Here is a 17,933-nt window from a genome sequence, read left to right on the forward strand (position 1 = left end):
GAGACACACTGTGGTTCTCTCTGGGAGAGCAACTGAGTAGCAGGAGCGTCCGCACAGTGAGGGAAAAGCAGCCCCGAGGTAAGTATAAACATTCATGTTTGTCGATTATTTTATGCACAATGTGTTGTCAGATTTGAACAACCAGACAGAGGGCAGGACTCTCCTGCTACTGCCTTTCTGTTTCTCAACCTTCCCTTATTTCTGCAATAATATTAGTATGCTTTTTCATTATTTTATTTGCTAATTCACATAAATGTATTGCAATAATTTTACAACTGATTCCAATAATTATCTGTGATATGTCGGTTTTGTTATTTCCTAAATTGTATCCACAAAATTTAAAGCATAAATTTATTCTTTCTTCACTTGCTGAGATTCAGCAGGCTTCCCATTTTTATTTGCTTTCAAATGCTGCTGCAGACAAAGGTCAGTTTAGAGGAGCAGAATCTGTGGTTAGTTTTATGTGTCCTTGCTCAGGAAAACTCAAATCGCATCAAAACTTCCTTTTTATAAAAGAACATCTCACTTCAAAAGACCTAAAGGTGTCTTTGAGAAAAAGATGTGATGTGAATTTAGATTCACAAATTTCCATTTGTGAAACTGGTGTGAAAATGACAGTGTTTCTGTTCAATTTTATAGTGTGGTTTTATTTTAATGATTTTTTTTTTCTTGTTCCGTCAGCCTCTTTCAAAGTGTTATATGTACAAAATTGAATTACACCGAAGAGAACTGAAAATAGGCATGTACAAAAGAGGGTGGTTTGATGAGATAATTACAACATTCAGTCAGTATATTCTTGTAATGAAGCTGTTGTAGGGGCAAAAAAACAAGTCTAAAACTTCTTAGCATATGGTCTGACTTTTAACCTCTCTGGATGATTTTTACATTTTACATCTATGGGTACATTTTAAATGTAGAAGCAGAATGTATTGCAAGCATCTATGAAAGATAGACGGACAAGAGGGTGGAGCAAATACAAATAAACAGACGGGAAAAGGAAAAGGATTTATATGCTACTCATATAAATCTTAAATGCTTTGTTAATTTGTGACCGTCAATTATGTGGAGCATTAAAATGAAAAAGTGGGTTGAGCAGACAGGATCTCAGAATTCAGCTCCTAACATTTTTTACTAAAATTCAAATAAGCACAGTTCCCATGCTAGACTGCTGTTAATTTTCCCCCTTTTATAGATATATTAAGTGTTTGCATATTTTTTAGTTACAAACAAGTTCAATAAGGTTTGGGAAAACATGAGCTCAAAGGTTCAAATACCTTTTAGGAATCACATGTATGACACATTACACAAAAGGGGAACCTTCGGAGGTAAACATCAGAACATGCATCGATGTTGTTTGTGTCAGGTGACCAACATGAGAATAGGTTAGTAAACCACTAAGCTGCTGTTCTTCTTTTGGGTCATCTGATTTGGAACCTTACTATGTCCATATTCTTCAAATGAGTATTTGTTGCAGCATAGCTACTGGAAGTGAATTACATGTCTGAAAGTGGAGACTAAACTCGTCTCAGAAAGATATGTGAGTCTGCAGTGAACCAGTCAAATGTTGGGAGGATGTGGTTTAGTGTCGTGACACGGTCAGAGTGCAGTGTGTTGGGCTGAGCGCTTTAGAAGAAGCATCTCTTTAAAAACAGCAGCAAAAACATGTAAATGCAAGACCTGACAGAAAAAAAAAAGGTTGAAGCTTAATGTGTTGTTTCCTCCATTCATATTTTACTAAAAGTCCTCAGGCTTCTATTTTGTGGAAGCTTTCTGCACTACTACAATAATCGAAGTGCAGTAAGACTGACACTCTGAAGCCAATCAATTATTACCTGACCTGAACTCGTTAGCGCACCTGTGTGTGTGTCTAGGTGTGTGCGACAAACACATGCTGTTAGTGTGCATGAATATTTTATTTGTTAGATTCCCCCTCTTGGTCTTCTATAAAGCACGCGTTGCTCAACGTGTTTCAATTTCACACTTCCACAGTTCCCCTCCACTGGGCAAAACACACAATGGTTACTAAGCAACCCACCATCCCAGACCTTTTCCCTTCTACTCCAGTGACTCAAGAAAAGACAAGTAGACAGATGTGGGTACACAAACAAGCGCACGCCTTCACACACACACACACACACACACACTCTATAGCAGCAGCACACACAATGCAGCAGAAGATCACTTTATAGAAGCAAATGTGAAAAAAGAACATAATGTTTGGTTTTATGTTGAAATTCATTAGGATAAATAAATCATTTATATGTTGCTCTGATAAACCACAGGGTTTCATAATTTATAGACCTTTACAGACAGCGTTACAATAAGAACTTAAGCTAATATTTAATTACCTAAAGCCACTTAATCATATCATTTCTTACTTCTGTCTCTTAGAACTTTATATTTTCTATACTTTTGTATAACGAAAGTGCAGTAGGTTTCAAAATAACATTTTCAGTCTTACATCTGTTAAATCTTGATTTATATGAACCCATATTTGCAGCTTACCTCTCATAACCCAAAGTAAACTACTGTGTGAACATTTTAATATGCAAATATGGCAAAAACTATTTCATTTTGAGTAGAGTTTGAAGCAATCACATTGTTTTCAGAAAATTTAACTGTATAGTGAATAATTTAAGTTGTTTTCATGTTTTTTGAGACTGAGTGGAATAGAAACGTTGATTTCCCAATCGACTGACATATCAGCGAAGTGTGAAATTAACTTCCATTTTCTTGACATAATGAACTTGACATAAACATGTTCTGACGAATTACTCTACACTTGTGAGAAAAGATAGGATTGCTTTGATAAAGTTTTGAGTTAAAAAGACCAGATATTGCTTCAATGCGTATTTCATAAAACCCAATCAGGGTTGTGAAATAAGCTAAAAGCAAAAAAAGTCAAAGAATCTACAACCTGTGATGCTTGATCCCAAAATTTAAGCAACGGATCCAATCTGAATAATAAATAACCTCATTACTCGAGTTTGAGATTATATGATCTAAAGCGTCACTGCTGCAGGTTTTTGTTTCTTTTTGCTGCTTCTTTTTCGAGCTTGCCTTTAATCATACACAAAATTGGTCTCTTTTCACCAGAGGCGTTCTGAGCAGCAGGGGCATCCACAAAGCCGAATAAAACCTATTGGGCTCATTTTCATCTTTCTTTTTGGAGGATAGGCAAAAAGCAAAGGAAGCTGTTAAAGAGCAATTTTAAAAAATGTGCTTTAAAATTTCACCGTATCTATTGAGGTTCTTCTCAATTTTGAACATTTGCAAATGAATCCATAAGTAATTGATCAGTGCCACCATTAAAGGAACATGGCCAATGATGGTGATACTTCATGATACTGCATGTGAAAGATTGATTTGGGTAAAAATGTACACCTCTGATAATTACTGACAGCTGAAACAAAACTTTGAGTCCATAGAAGAAACACCCAGGAAACAATTTCAGCTGTCAGACCACAGAGAACATCTTAAAACTACAAACACAAAGATATATTTTTGTCATGCAAAAACATGAAACACTCTTCCTCAGGAAACCTTTGAAAGCAACGCAGCCTTTGTGTTTTCTGAAAAACAGAGCACTTATTTCCAGCCCCTTACTGTCCTTAAAACCCATTAACCAAACATATGGTACTGGTCGTGCGAGAGTGTCCATCTGGACCGTCGTGACCATGTGAGCCTGGATGTGATTATAAAGATGTAGTGACAGTTCTCTTTCAACATTCGTTTCGGTATCTCACTATGGGACACGACCCCAGCGCCTGTCCCCCAGAAGCTCTATTACATTACGCCAGTCTTGACTGGCCGGTAGAAGTGACGTCAGCTCCAGGAGGAGGCGCTTCCTCCCAGGATAAATACCTGACGACACGCAAGCAATCTTCAGTCTAACACCTCTTCTCGCTCCCAGAAGCAACTCTCAGACGACTAACGCGGTAACTATTGGGCTAGCTTAACTGTTCGCAGAGCGAGCTAACAACTCGGTCGCCGAACGCTTCTCAGTAGCTGTGCTTGGTTGTTCTGAGTTCTTCTACCGCTGGTCTGTCACCAAACAGCAGCAGCTGCAGCTAGTCTCCAAACTAGCTGCGCCCTTTGGCTTTGATTTTAAACGAAGCTGATAGTCGCGAAGCTTGGACCCGTACTCACAATGGACAGGACCAAACTACCGACTAAAACATGCACGTGTGGCAACCTCATTGCTGGGGCAGATACCCATTCTGTCTGCGCTTCGTGTCTGGGGCCGCAACATGCCCAGGACGGGTTAGCGTCACCAGCGAGCTGTGAACATTGTGCACGGCTCTCTATTAAAACTCGTCGACGCAGGCTAGCACGCCAAGCTAGTTTGTCAGAGGCAGACCCTGTGCTGGGGGTATCCAATCCCCCTCCACCGGTTCTTGCCTCGACCGATGAGGGAGAGCTCCCTTTAGCTCAAGCTAGTTGGGGTGACCAGCTTGATGCTGTCGCACCGCTTCTTGACCTGGAGGAAGATGGAACCGACCTCCCGGTTTTCAGTGATTTTTGCGGGCGCAGAATCTGACTCCGAGGTGGAATCCGTCAGTCTCGGGTCTGATGACTACGAGCAGGACGGCGAGACGTTCTCTATCCCGTTGGCTGCAAAGCCCACAGGAACTGGTGAAACCCGCTGCAGCGGCCCTCCAAACCCGACTGCATCGGACCTCCACGATGTCTGCAGAAGAGCAGCTGCAAAGCTGGGCATTGAATGGCCGGAAACCCCGGCCGAGACCACCACATCTCGGTATGAGGGGAAACGGCTTCCAAAAGCCAAATCTTCCACCAGACAGCTGCTGCCGGTTTTCCCGGAGTGCCTCGAGGAAGCAACCCGGTCCTGGAGTAATCCACTCACCGCCAAAAACCCCGTTCTGGGAGGGTCGGCGCTGGACTGGACCGGCGTGGAAGACAGCGGTTTTTTCCGCCTGCCTCCTGTTGAACCTCAGCTGGCATTTCACCTGCACCCCTCACAGAAATCGACCATGACTGCGGCAGGACCATCCCTCCCGTTCAAGGCCGAGTCGTTTCAGTCAGCTTTGAACGAAAAAAGCTACAAAGCAGTGGCAGCATCGGTTAAAGCCCTGAACGCCTCCTCTCTCCTCCTCGCTTATCAAGCAGAACTGCAGGAGCAGATGGCGGGTGCAGCAACCGCAGATGTGTGGGACGAGTTATGCGTGGTGACAGACCTCTGCCTCCGTCTCCACAGAAACGCTGTCCAGGCCTCAGGGCGAGCGATGGCTCTGATGGTCACTCAGGAAAGAGCCAGATGGTTGAATCTGTCCAGTCTCTCTCAAAGAGAGAAAAATCAGCTCCTCGACACTCCGGTGGACCCGAAGGGCTTATTCGGCCCCACCGTTGCAGCAATGCAAAAACGCTGCGAGGAGAAAAAGAAAGAAGGTGAAGCGCTGCAACTCTGTCTGCCCAGAAGAGCGCAGCCTCCTCCCTCTGCGGCACCTCGTCAAACGTTCGCTCAGGCGACAACTCGACCGGGCTACCGCATCCCTAAACGCCACCCTCAGCAGCAGTTGGCGGACCAAAGCCAGGGAAAGCCGATCGAGCTCAAGGGTGCCTGGGGAAGAAAGCCTTTCACGCCACCGGTGACTTCGGGAACCAAACCTCCGGCCACCGCTAGCGCGAAGAAAAAGAGGCGGGCTACCTAGGCAGCTCGCCCCGGGGTGGGAGAGCAGGCACTGCCAGACACCTGTTCCCCCCCCACCGGAAAACGTTCTGTCCCAGTTCGAGTTTGTGAAGCCACGTTCAGGGCAATTCAAACGGCCTGCAGAGCCAGCGTTGGAGCTCGCGGTTCAGAGCCGAACGAAGAGGAGAAAACTTACACATGGCCAGAGCTCAGTGGAGCCAGAGCTGTGGCCAGAAAGCACACACCAGTGCACAAACACACACCAGTGTTTGAAAACACAAATATCTCCCTTCACCACAAACTCAATAAAATTGTTCCCAGGCGCGCATCCAGGTCAGGAACCGAGGGCGCAGCCAAAACAAAGAAACATAATAAAAATGACATTAGGACAGAACGTGGCCGTGCAGCTGCACATGAGGCCAACAGGGGGAGCTCTTGCCCCACCTTTGGCGTACTCGGCAGCTTTGTCTCTGAAAGAGGAAGCTGGCCGACAGCAGCTACAGCTTACTCAGCAAGCACGGAACAATGCTTTCACAGAAGCACTTCCCAGCCCACTAGCGGGAAAAGTCCAGCTGTGGCGAGCGTGCGGGGCATCAAATTGGGTGATAAAGACTGTATCCAGAGGATACAGGCTCCAGTTTGGAACAGCTCCTCCCCGTTTCAAAGGTATAGTACAGTCATATGCCCGGGGGGAACACGCACGCATTTTGCAGGGGGAAATAATATCTCTGCTGAACAAAAACGCCATTCGGCTGGTCCCGCAGGAGCACAGCAGGGACGGCTTTTACTCCAGATATTTTCTCGTACCGAAAAAAGGCGGGGGTCTGCGGCCGATATTAGATCTGCGAGCTCTGAACGCATATCTGAGACGGTATACGTTCAGGATGCTGACACACGCAGCTCTGATACGGTTTGTGCGTCGAGGAGACTGGTTCATCTCCGTAGACTTGAAAGACGCATATTTTCACATCCCTATATACCCCCCTCACAGAAAATACCTCAGATTTGCCTTTCAGGGGAAGACGTACGAATATCTCGTACTTCCCTTTGGCCTCTCACTGAGCCCACGCGTGTTTGTGAAATGCACCGAGGCTGCAGTCGCACCTCTGAGGGAAAAGGGAATACGTCTGGCTACGTATATAGACGACTGGCTGATAGCAGCTCAGTCTCCGGGGGAACTTATGGCACACGCCACGATGCTGATATCACATCTGGCGGCTCTGGGTTTCACAATAAACTGGGAGAAGAGTATCCTAACCCCAGTACAAACAATAACTTTCATCGGGATGTCCCTGAATTCAGAGGAGTTCAGAGCACGCCTCTCAGCAGAACGATTGAAAGCCTTCCAGGCTTGTCTGGCAGTTTTTCGCAGAGGCGCACTCGTGAAATTCAGACTGTGTCACAGGCTGCTTGGTCTGATGGCGTCAGCACTGTCGGTCATCACGTTCGGCCGTTTGCACATGCGACCGTTTCAGCGGTGGGTAGCATCGCTCGATTTGAACGTAATACGCCATGCCCACCGGAAGGTGATCGTTTCCGGGACATGCGCACGCGCTCTGAGTCCGTGGAAACACACCGCTTTCCTGAACACCGGCGTTGCCATGGGAACCATCCTAACACGGAAGGTTGTTACCACGGATGCCTCGTTAATTGGTTGGGGAGCCACACACGAGGGCATGATGGTAAACGGTGTCTGGAGCTCACAAACAAGGACAGCTCACATAAACTGTCTGGAGCTCCTAGCTGTTATACTGGCTCTGAGACATTTTCTGCCCTCTATCAGAGGGCACCATGTTTTGGTCAGAACAGACAATACAACGGTGGTTGCATACATCAACAGGCAGGGAGGCCTGCGCTCACATCGTTTACACATGCTAGCACACAGACTGATAGTCTGGACCAGCTCACGCCTTCTGTCACTGAGAGCCACTCATGTGCCAGGGGTGATGAACAGGGGTGCAGATCTGCTGTCGAGAGGCAATCCCCGCTACAAGGAGTGGAGACTCCACAGCGAGGTTGTAACCCAAATATGGCAGCAGTACGGTCAGGCGGAGGTAGACCTCTTTGCATCAGAGGAAAACACTCAATGTCCGAGGTTTTTCTCCCTGACCGAGGAGGGTGCTCCGTTGGGCCTGGATGCTCTAGCACACGAGTGGCCTCCGGTTCTCCTGTACGCTTTTCCACCACTGGAACTGATTATTCCTACCCTCGCCAGGGTGCGAGAGAGGAAACATTCACTCATCCTGGTAGCTCCCCGTTGGCCGGGGAAGCACTGGTTAGCAGAGATTTTCCAGTCACTGCAGGGCGAGCCGTGGCGGCTCCCTCTTCGCAGGGATCTCCTAACACAGGCACGTGGAGAACTATTTCATCCTCATCCGGAACGCCTAGCTCTATGGGCCTGGCTTGTGAAAGGGTGAATCTGGCAGCCAGTGGGCTTCCCCAGAACGTCATTGACACGATTCAGAGCGCTAGAGCGGTCTCGACTCGTAGCGCATATGAGGGAAAATGGCGTGCATTTGAGGGTTGGTGCGCAAAAACCATGTTTAGCGCTATACAGAGCCCTGTGTCAGTTATTCTGACATTTCTACAAGAGCTGCTGGATAAAGGTTTGGCTTTTTCAACTGTCAAAGTATACTTGGCAGCTATTTCAGCTTGTCATGTAGGCTTTGGAGACAAGACAGTGGGGCAACATCCTCTGGTGTGCCAGTTCATGAAGGGTGCACGACGGCTCCGGCCGGTGTCCAAAAGCCTCACTCCTTCATGGGATTTACCGATGGTACTTGATGCCTTGTCACATGTACCTTTTGAACCTTTGGAGCAGGCTGAGCTTAAAGTGCTCTCGTTTAAGACAGCCTTGTTAGTCGCATTGGTTTCTGCCAAACGTGTGAGCGACATTCAAGCTTTTTCAGTAAACCCCTCCTGCATGCGGTTTACTGAGCAGAATCATAAGGTTTTACTGAAACCCAATCCGGCTTATATACCAAAGGTTTTTAACCCGGCCTTGCCATGCCGCCCTTTGGAGTTGATGGCTTTTTGCCCTCCACCGTTCTCCTCTCAGGAGCATGAAAGACTGCATACGCTCTGCCCCGTGCGAGCGCTTCAGATCTATGTGAAGAAAACAGCTGGTTTTCGCAAATCTGAGCAGCTGTTTGTGTCATGGGCTTCACCACATAAAGGGAAACCTCTAACAAAGCAACGCCTTTCCCATTGGGTAGTCGGAGCTATTGCTATGGCCTATCAGAGTAAAGGCCTTACACCCCCTGCAGGTCTACGAGCTCATTCCACTCGTGGCATGGCCTCATCCTGGGCACTGTTTCAGGGTATACCTTTGGAGGACATATGTGATGCTGCCAGCTGGGCAACTCCTCACACCTTCACTAGGTTCTATAGATTGGATGTCACGGCACCAACTCTGGCTCACACAGTTTTGGCCGTGGGATCCACACTTAGATAACTGCAGGATGCATCTTTTGGTCTTCGAGTAAGCTTATCTGGCAATACGGGAGTCGCCACATCCCATAGTGAGATACCGAAACGAATGTTGAAAGAGAACTTTAGGTTAAGTAATTAACCCCGGTTCTCTGAAACATGAGTGAGGTATCTCACCAGATCACCCTCCTTGCCTGGAGCGAGGAAGAGGTGTGCTTAAAAGACTGAAGATTGCTTGCGTGTCGTCAGGTATTTATCCTGGGAGGAAGCGCCTCCTCCTGGAGCTGACGTCACTTCTACCGGCCAGTCAAGACTGGCGTAATGTAATAGAGCTTCTGGGGGACAGGCGCTGGGGTCGTGTCCCATAGTGAGATACCTCACTCATGTTTCAGAGAACCGGGGTTAATTACTTAACCTAAAGTTGCGGCTGTTTGCTGTGAGGGACAATAATAATAAGACATTTATTAGAAACATCAGATGGTCAGGTTTAAAATAGCCAAGCGTAAATAAGCAATCAGTTTTTCTCATTTTGCCTTTCTTCAGTGCTAAGACATTGTCTCAGCATGACTCACTTAATTTTATTTTTAATGAAGTAAGTCTGACAGGAGCATATCACTGAATATTACAAATGCAAGATATTTGCTACCCTCTTTTAGACTTGGGCTCATCACATTCTGATGGGTGTCTGGTTAAGACAGAATATTAAAATAAATCTTAACTGGAGTAAAAACACAGCCGAAAATGTACTGACCAAAATAAAAATGGTAAATTTGAAGAAATAGTAGGGAACATATAGTCCACCTTATTCAATAATATAATATAACACTGTTATATTAATGTGTAAGATACTCAAAGTAAATGTGGATAATTGAGGAGCTATCTGTGTGTGATGTTGAAGACATAAACTTTGAAAGTGGGCTCACAGTGAAAGAAATATTTTGATGATGAAAACTGTGGAAATGTGTGCCTCATAAGTCTTTGATCCTCCCAGATAAAATGTCCCAGTCATTACTTGCATTTGTAAGCCGCTCTTAAAGCTCTGGTGAGCTGTTAGACGATCAGTGTCTGCTCTGGAAGATGTTCAAAAGCGCCAACTGGTCAGAAAAAGACGAAGATTAGACGAGTTCAGATTTCTGTAAGGCAGTACAATCATACAGTTGAGATATTTTATCTTGTCCTGACATAAAGTCAGTGTCCCTCTCTTTTGTCTGTACCAAACCTACATACATATTCAAACAAGAGAAAAGGTGCTTACCCACCAATCACTGACTCTGAGATATTCTCCATACAGATACACTCATTCTGTCAAATGGTTAGCCTTATTCTGCCAGGCACAGATTAAATATTCTTGCTCATCTAGCACTAGAAATTTAACAAAGGCAAAAATACAAAACTATATTCAGCCTCAATTCTAGTCTTCTCTGTGCTCCTGTTATAGACGATGTAAATAAACTGAACTGAATTTATTTGAATTTATATTAAAACTACAGTTCAAACAGGCTTTTAAAAATGGATATTAACAGATAAAAATATTTCCTGGTCCAATGAACTCGGATTTCAGCTGCCACAATCACACAGTACATAATTTGGTGAAGTTGAAAACTCAGATTGATCCTTTCTTGCATCAAACAGTTAAGGATGATTTTAGTGTTGTATGGTTTCTTTCAGAATTTCAAAATTACATATTTTAAGTGGAATTTATAAGAGTGTACTGATAGACAATTTAATGAATTAGAAAACATGTTCAGAGTCACCCATGCTAATCTGATGCATTAGATTTAAATAGGTCCAAGAAAAGTCAGTCAAACATGTTTGCCTTCCTTGCAGAAGGGAACGGAAAGAGAAATTTATTAGCAAAACGTCTAAAACTTTGTGAAGTAACAGGCAAAGGCCACTTGGGGGGCCCACTCCTGCTTGTGGTGAAGAAGAGGAATTGTTAACACAACTGAAACTGAATTTCTATTCTTTTGTTACTCTTCAAAACACACAAGCTACCATTAGTATTGCGGTACTGCTGAAGCTCATACAAGAAGTTAGAAAACGAGTTGTTTACACCGCCCATGGCTATTGCTTTCTAATCTGTCAGCCTGCTGATGATTTGGTCATTAGTTGTCACCATATTGAAAGAACAGCAAGACTAAAATGAAGCAATCAGACTATGCATGTGGGAAGTCAGATACTATTATTTTTGTGAATCTAAAGTAATTTGATCTCACCATTCATAGCACCATCCCTTATTCCAGCCTGCGTAGTTCAGGTTCAATAATGACACATTACAACTGTGAACAGAAATAGAAGATTTTAGACCCTAATAACAAAGCATGGAAAGATAAAAAGATAAGCAGGTTTGTACAGAGAAAATTCTTGAATCCGACCTTAACGTGGATTCAAGAATTGCTTCAAGGGTCAATCAGTGATGAATGATCAGGACAAAATGAAATTATTTATAAAGTAGGATGAAAAAAACAACATGAAGTCCACAAAGATTATCAAAAGAGAACTACAAAGTACAAAACTAGCATTAAAAAATATATATCTGCTATTCAAGTTTAGGTGAATAAATGGTCTAAAAAAACAATAAGTAAAACAATCCAAACATTTAGTGATGATTATGATCCTATATGTTTGTGACATATAGGACAATTCAACAGTCCCAATCTTTTTTAGGTTGTGGTACCAGATTATTGAGAAACCACATCTTTAAATAAAAGTGTGTCTCTTGTTTTGTCATGAGCAAGGTAGATATAACCTAAGGTTAAATTTTGTTTCTTCTCAGCAGCATGTGCATATACACTCCCCACTTCATCTAAATTCTCATATTTAATCAAATTGCCAATAACCGCTTTGCCGACCCAGCGTCACTGAATGCTTGGATGCATAGCGCTCAATGATTATTATGCTGCCTTCTGATTATTCTTAATACAATTTTATCAATACTTCTAGTATGCGACAATCTATGCCTTCTCTAGATTGTGAGAATGTTTTTTTCTTCAAGTTGATTGTGGTGTCTGATTTTTTTTTTTCTTCTACCCTGAGCCCTTCATATTTGATCATCCAAGCTTTCTCATTAGAGGTAATAAAGCATCTACTTCCTGCAGACCACTTGGCTCACTGATTGCTGTAAAACTGATTTTTCTTCAGAATGTCAAACTTTAATAGGTTACCTTCTATAAATGCATTACTTTTGTTGAGCTTTTATATCTTCAATGTAATTTTAATGCAGATGTTTTCTGCATTCTTCACGGATTACTATAAATTCATATCTGATAGGCTTTTTGTAATCCAAAAAATTATTCAGCTCAGTGGGAAAAATTACCATGTAATTTGCATTTTATAATGGAACAAAATCAAAGAAACCTCGCTCTTGCTAACTGTACTTATCATCTTTGTCCACTAGGTGTCACTACAGCTACAGAAAATGGCATTAAAGGGAACGCTGACAACTAGCCAACAGAAGGAAAAAGGTTGCACCTCTAAGTCACAGTGTTTGTCCAGAAGGGAAAGCTGACTGCCCGGCTTTACTCTGGAATGAAAATGTTTTGAAAACCAAGGATTTCACACATTAGAATCAGAACCGTTAGGTGTTTTTTCAGGGAAATAAACATGTATGTGGACAGCCAAAGCTGAAAGGACAGCATGCTTGGAAGATCTTTTTTTAAAAAGGGACCTCCTAAGCATCAACAAAAGATTTTAAAATTACACGGTCAACTTGAGGCTTCTAGCACGTGTCCCTAAAGAGTGAGCATTTTCCACTGAAGTAAAAGACACAGCATAAAACTGTGGTTCACAATCAGCTTCGACAGCAGAAACTTTACGTTGTCTCCAGTGACGCACCAGTAATAATGTTGTCAAAAGTGATGCTGGGTGTCATCCTGTCCCTCCTCATCCTCCTGACTGTGGGTGGCAATGTGCTGGTGTGTCTAGCTGTCTGCGCCTCACGACGCCTCCGCTGCCTTACTAACTGCTTCATCGTGTCACTGGCTGTGACAGACCTCCTGCTCGGCCTCTTGGTCCTCCCGTTCTCCGCTCTCCTCCAGCTCAGTGACGAGTGGCCGTTTGGCCCAGTTTTCTGCAACTTCTACATCTCCATGGATGTCATGCTGTGCACGGCCTCTATCCTAACGTTGCTCGCCATTAGTGTGGACCGGTACCTGGCAGTGACCATGCCTCTGAGATACGCCTCTCTGGTGTTGCCATGGAGAGTTACTGTAGCCTTGGTGAGTGTCTGGACAGTGTCAGTGGCTGTGTCTTTCTTGCCAATTCAGATGGGATGGAACACTGTTAATGGGACGGTGCAGAATCACGGACCCTGGGCTACTGAGAGGAGATGTCGTTTTGAGCTGAACAGGCCTTATGTACTTACAGACTCTCTTCTCACCTTCTATCTGCCTCTGTTGGCTATGTGCTGGACCTATCTTCAAATTCTTCGCATTGCTCGGGCACAGGCCAAGCGAATTATCAGTGCCCGACCTATTTGCATCACCAGCTATAACTGCAGGAACAGCCCCTCCACAAGCACTACCCTGGTTTCTGGTGTGACAGCTGTGGCACTAAGAGACCACAAAGCCACACTGACACTGGCGGCTGTAATTGGAGCTTTTGTTGTCTGTTGGTTGCCCTATTTCATATTATTCACAGTGCTAGGTCTCAAGGAGCATCCAGACCCTGGCATAGTACCAGAATTTCCTATTGTTTTGTGGTTGGGGTATGCCAACTCAGCCCTCAACCCTCTCATCTACGGAGCCTTAAACAAAGACTTCAGGTCAGCTTATGCTCATCTACTGAAATGCGGTTTCCCTACATACAATGGCTGGAGAAGTCAACAATCTTCTCCCACTTTTACAGCAGGTGATGCAGCTGCTTCAAAGCTCTTAAATTTGGCTAATAGCATAATCTTCGGTCAGATTATGCGGTGTTTGTTTTAGCATGTTTTTCTCCTACAATTATTTTGCCTTTCCTCTTTCAATTCTTAGCCAGAAAGCAGCTCACAGAGGTGACATTGCTGTGTGGTCACACCTCTGCCTCCTGTACAGAAGCAATAACATCTCAAAATGTCATGCTTCAGGACGTGAGCAGCAGAGGAGCTGCTGCAACCACTCAGTCTACAAATGGCACAGCTACCACAGATGTCAGTGGCAATCAGGGGTAATTTGCTTTTTGGCTTTTGGAACTTTGTGTATTTACATTAAACTTCAACTCTTAGTTCATGATTGACATCCTGTGATGACGCATCTGTCATGCATTAAAGAGGCCCTCATTTGGGGGGGCCGTACTGAAACAATAAGATTGGCTCTATTTTATGAGTTATTGTACCATTCTGTAAAACACAAAGTTAATTTAGCTTTTTATGTGAATGTGTTATCCCTTTATATTCAGTGAGCCAGTGCTGTGCTGAGCCCATTGTACACCCCTGATCCAGCATCAGTCAGCCTGAGGAAAAAGCGCAACAGACAGACGAAGATGGACATAGACGCTACAACCCCCCACATATTCAGTGCCACAGCAGAACCAACCATAATGCCACATGTAAGTAGATATACGGCACATGCTGACATCACTATAGCCCCCACAGGCCATATCTTGCCCAGAACAAATGAACTGTGACACAGATCCTTGCTGTGTCATCCACAGTGCCCTAGGCCATATGGCAATATGCTTATTAGGCCAAGAAAATTTGCTTTCAGCACTTGTTATCCAGTTTTACTGCTTGTTTTTATTTCCCCTGTAAAGATTTTATGAAAAGGGTGGAGAAACCAAATAAGTACAGCTATAATTTGTTCCTATAACTATTGATCATTATTCTGTTTTGTCACACTACAACAAAAACGTTTAATTGGAATTGTATGTGACAGATTAACACACAGCTGGCAATTGTAAAGAGGAAATAAAATAGTCCACACATTCCCTCCATTCAATTCCACTTATTGATATGAGATGACTGGTTATACAGGCCCAGTAGGAAAATCCAGATATCGTTTCTCTTCGTGACATTCTCTACCTTATTCTGTGTGATCTCAAGTCTTTCCCAACCCAGAATGGATATATTGTCTCTCCAATAAACCTAATAGTGAAGAGTTCATTTCAGTGTTCAGGTACTTGAACATCATGTTACTTTTGATTATGATCCATATCTCAGGTCCCTCAGTGAGTGTTGGAATGAATGAATGAATGAATGAATGAAGATTGGCCTTTAAGTTGAGAACTTTGGTTTTTGATTTACTTCTTTTTCTCACCATCACAGAACAAAGCACCAAAGCAGATCAAGAATTCAGAAGGTGTTTTTTTTAATCCAGCTCCTCACATTGAAAAGAGATTCTACAAAGTATTGACTCTTCCAGTCTGAATTAAAATGTAAAGCAGAGTATTCAGGTTTGTAGTTGTGTCTTTCAGTTTGGAAGTGTGCATTACTTTGAGTTGCTCCATCACATAAAATGTTCAGAGGACATAATTTTGCAAAGTGCTGCAAGGGCTCACTTTGTTTTCTGCAAAGAATTTCCAAAATGGCCCAAAAGCTGAAAGAGGAACAAATTATAAAGATGAAGATATGCAGTCTATACTCTCACTTCATACAGATCTGCATTCCGACCTTGATTTTCTTCTCCTCCCCCTCTCAGCTCCACCAGACTAGCGGAAACAGCAATTAGAAAACACCTGGTGGAACTGTAAATCTGCCTAGCTTATCATACAGCCTAGTAAAAACGCCTAATAAGGATTGTAAACTGCATCAGTGGACAGCATGGAGAAGCATTGTTGTGATGACATGCTGGAGGGGCAGAGTCTGCAAAAGGGCAGGAGGTTCTAAAAAAGACGGGGCAGTTTCAAGGCATCAGATAGAGCTATGTGAAGTCAGCGGCCTTGACTTATTTTTTGCACTGAAGCAATGGCTGTGTTGAAGTCAAATGAGACTTTAAAGTCACATTTGATGTGGAGGCTTTATGCAAAAAATAAACTATGTATACTCTATAATAGCCTGTGTTGCGTTAATACTAATTCAAATGGTTTATTATGGACACTGACTCCTCTTTGAAACTACATAAAGGACCATTTCAGCATTAGCACAATTTCTCACACAATATGCTTCTTTCAACTGTTAAGTTTAATCCAGATTTATATATAAATCAAATACATCCTGCATGTTTTGAGTACTGCCATGACTCACTGGAAATACTTGGTTCACAGAGAAATTAGGTTGTTTAAATGATAGCTTCATTTTTATTTTCATCTTTTTTGTGATAAATTACTATGAATAGAGAAACATTTTATTGTCTTTTTCTTTTTCCTTTAGGATTCAACATCACTAATTCTGAGAAAAGACAAGAGAACCCAAGACCTCAACAACTCCAGACCTCATCAGTAAGAATCAATGTGTTCTCACAGCGGGAAAGCAAACAGAAAGTATTGAAACTCTGCAGGAACAAATGGCACCAGCCAATTAGCTTGTGGATCACCACATTCATTAACTAGTGGACATTTTTCATCCTGACTCCAGAGTGCACTCCAGTGGAAACATGACGCACCGCATCTCGAACTTGGAAAGAGTTTTTTGGAAAGAGAAATTTATCAAGAACTGCAAGTTCTATGAAAATCAGCCAATAAGAGAGGAAAAGGGATGAAGAGACTTTCAGTAAATTGGCCCATGATTTAAATGTGTAGCATGCAATGTGTGTAAAGTGTTCATTTTGTGAAATTATAACCAACACTCACACATTCTTGTTCCTACTGTTGTCCAAAGTTGACAAATGTATGTATTGAATTGAAATATAAACACTACAAGTGAAAAAAAAAAATCAATACACGCCTTGTTCCTATAAAATAACAAGTAATAAAAAATATATATTGCTCCTTATATTGATATAAGGAGCAACGAAGAAGAAGAAATTCCTGAAATACTCTGTTTGGTGGTAATACAGGTTGTTGAGCATAATGTATTTGTTTAGAACTTGAGTGACACAGAAACAGCATATTATCTTAAAATGTTACTTGAAAATGTCACACAAGCAGTAAGTTATTTCCTTTGAGGAACTCTTTGGAGGCACACAATAACATATACTGTAAAATATAATGTATTTTATATTATTAGTTTTATGTAAGCACATTTCAAGAAACTAATCTTAAAAAAGCACTCAAATTTGACATTTAAGGTGAAAAACCTCTTAATACTGCTGATTTTTTTATTCTAGATTCAGGACACAAGATTCCTTTAACTATTGTTCGTATAGACAATGACTTATTTTATTGCAATAGTGTAAAAACAGCTCTCAAAGGAGAGGTAAAATAAATGTCACAAGCACACACACATACGATTCTATCACACACACAGCCAATATTAAAATTTAAGGTGCCAAAATGTTGTGTGAGCATAAAGATTACTGTAAACATGAAATAAATGACACTTCCAGAATTCCACACTAAAATATATTCTGTAAACATAAAAATAAATGAAACATAAAATAAAAGAGGATCACTCTCAGAGTTGGAGTTCCAGCAGATAAACTGGATAAACGTCACGTTTTGTGTGACGTCCTAGCAGCGTTTAGTTCAGTGATTGCCCTTACGTAAAACCTGTAAAAAGTGGTCAAGAGCCTGATGATGCGTCTTTTTAAAGCCCTGTATTTTCTTTGCAATTAAAGAATGGGTGTAGATTTGATTGGAGACTATTTTAAAACATTTATTACCAATACTGAAGTGGTCTCTTGATGGCGGACGTGACAGACTTTACTTGCATCCTGTGAGACAATGGTCACTAATTTAACATTAGTTAATTAAAAGTGACAGTGCAACTTCATACAAGTCAACACTTGCAATACTGCCAAAGCAGAAGTCTTTCCAAATTACCTTTGCATAACCATTGAGT

The 17,933-nt window shown here is 42.6% G+C and overlaps 1 protein-coding gene across 2 annotated transcripts; it reads left to right on the forward strand.

Annotated features, from left to right (window-relative positions):
- On the forward strand, window positions 1-16,866 carry hrh2a (histamine receptor H2a). 2 transcript variants are annotated; one of them, XM_044126349.1, is made up of 6 exons: window positions 1-78; window positions 12,477-13,927; window positions 14,053-14,224; window positions 14,456-14,605; window positions 15,321-15,448; window positions 16,365-16,866. In XM_044126349.1, the coding sequence occupies exons 2-4, from the start codon at window positions 12,922-12,924 to the stop codon at window positions 14,472-14,474; spliced, it is 1,197 nt and encodes a 398-aa protein (XP_043982284.1). In that variant the 5' UTR covers window positions 1-78; window positions 12,477-12,921; the 3' UTR covers window positions 14,475-14,605; window positions 15,321-15,448; window positions 16,365-16,866. The 2 variants fall into 2 exon arrangements, with proteins under 2 accessions (XP_043982284.1, XP_043982283.1); XM_044126348.1 differs by lacking the exon at window positions 15,321-15,448 and having other exon boundaries at window positions 20-78; window positions 16,365-16,792.
- The last annotated feature ends 1,067 nt before the right edge of the window (window positions 16,867-17,933 follow it).

This window comes from Gambusia affinis, linkage group LG09 (assembly GCF_019740435.1).
Source record: "Gambusia affinis linkage group LG09, SWU_Gaff_1.0, whole genome shotgun sequence".
In the NCBI taxonomy this organism is placed as follows: Eukaryota; Metazoa; Chordata; class Actinopteri; order Cyprinodontiformes; family Poeciliidae; genus Gambusia; species Gambusia affinis.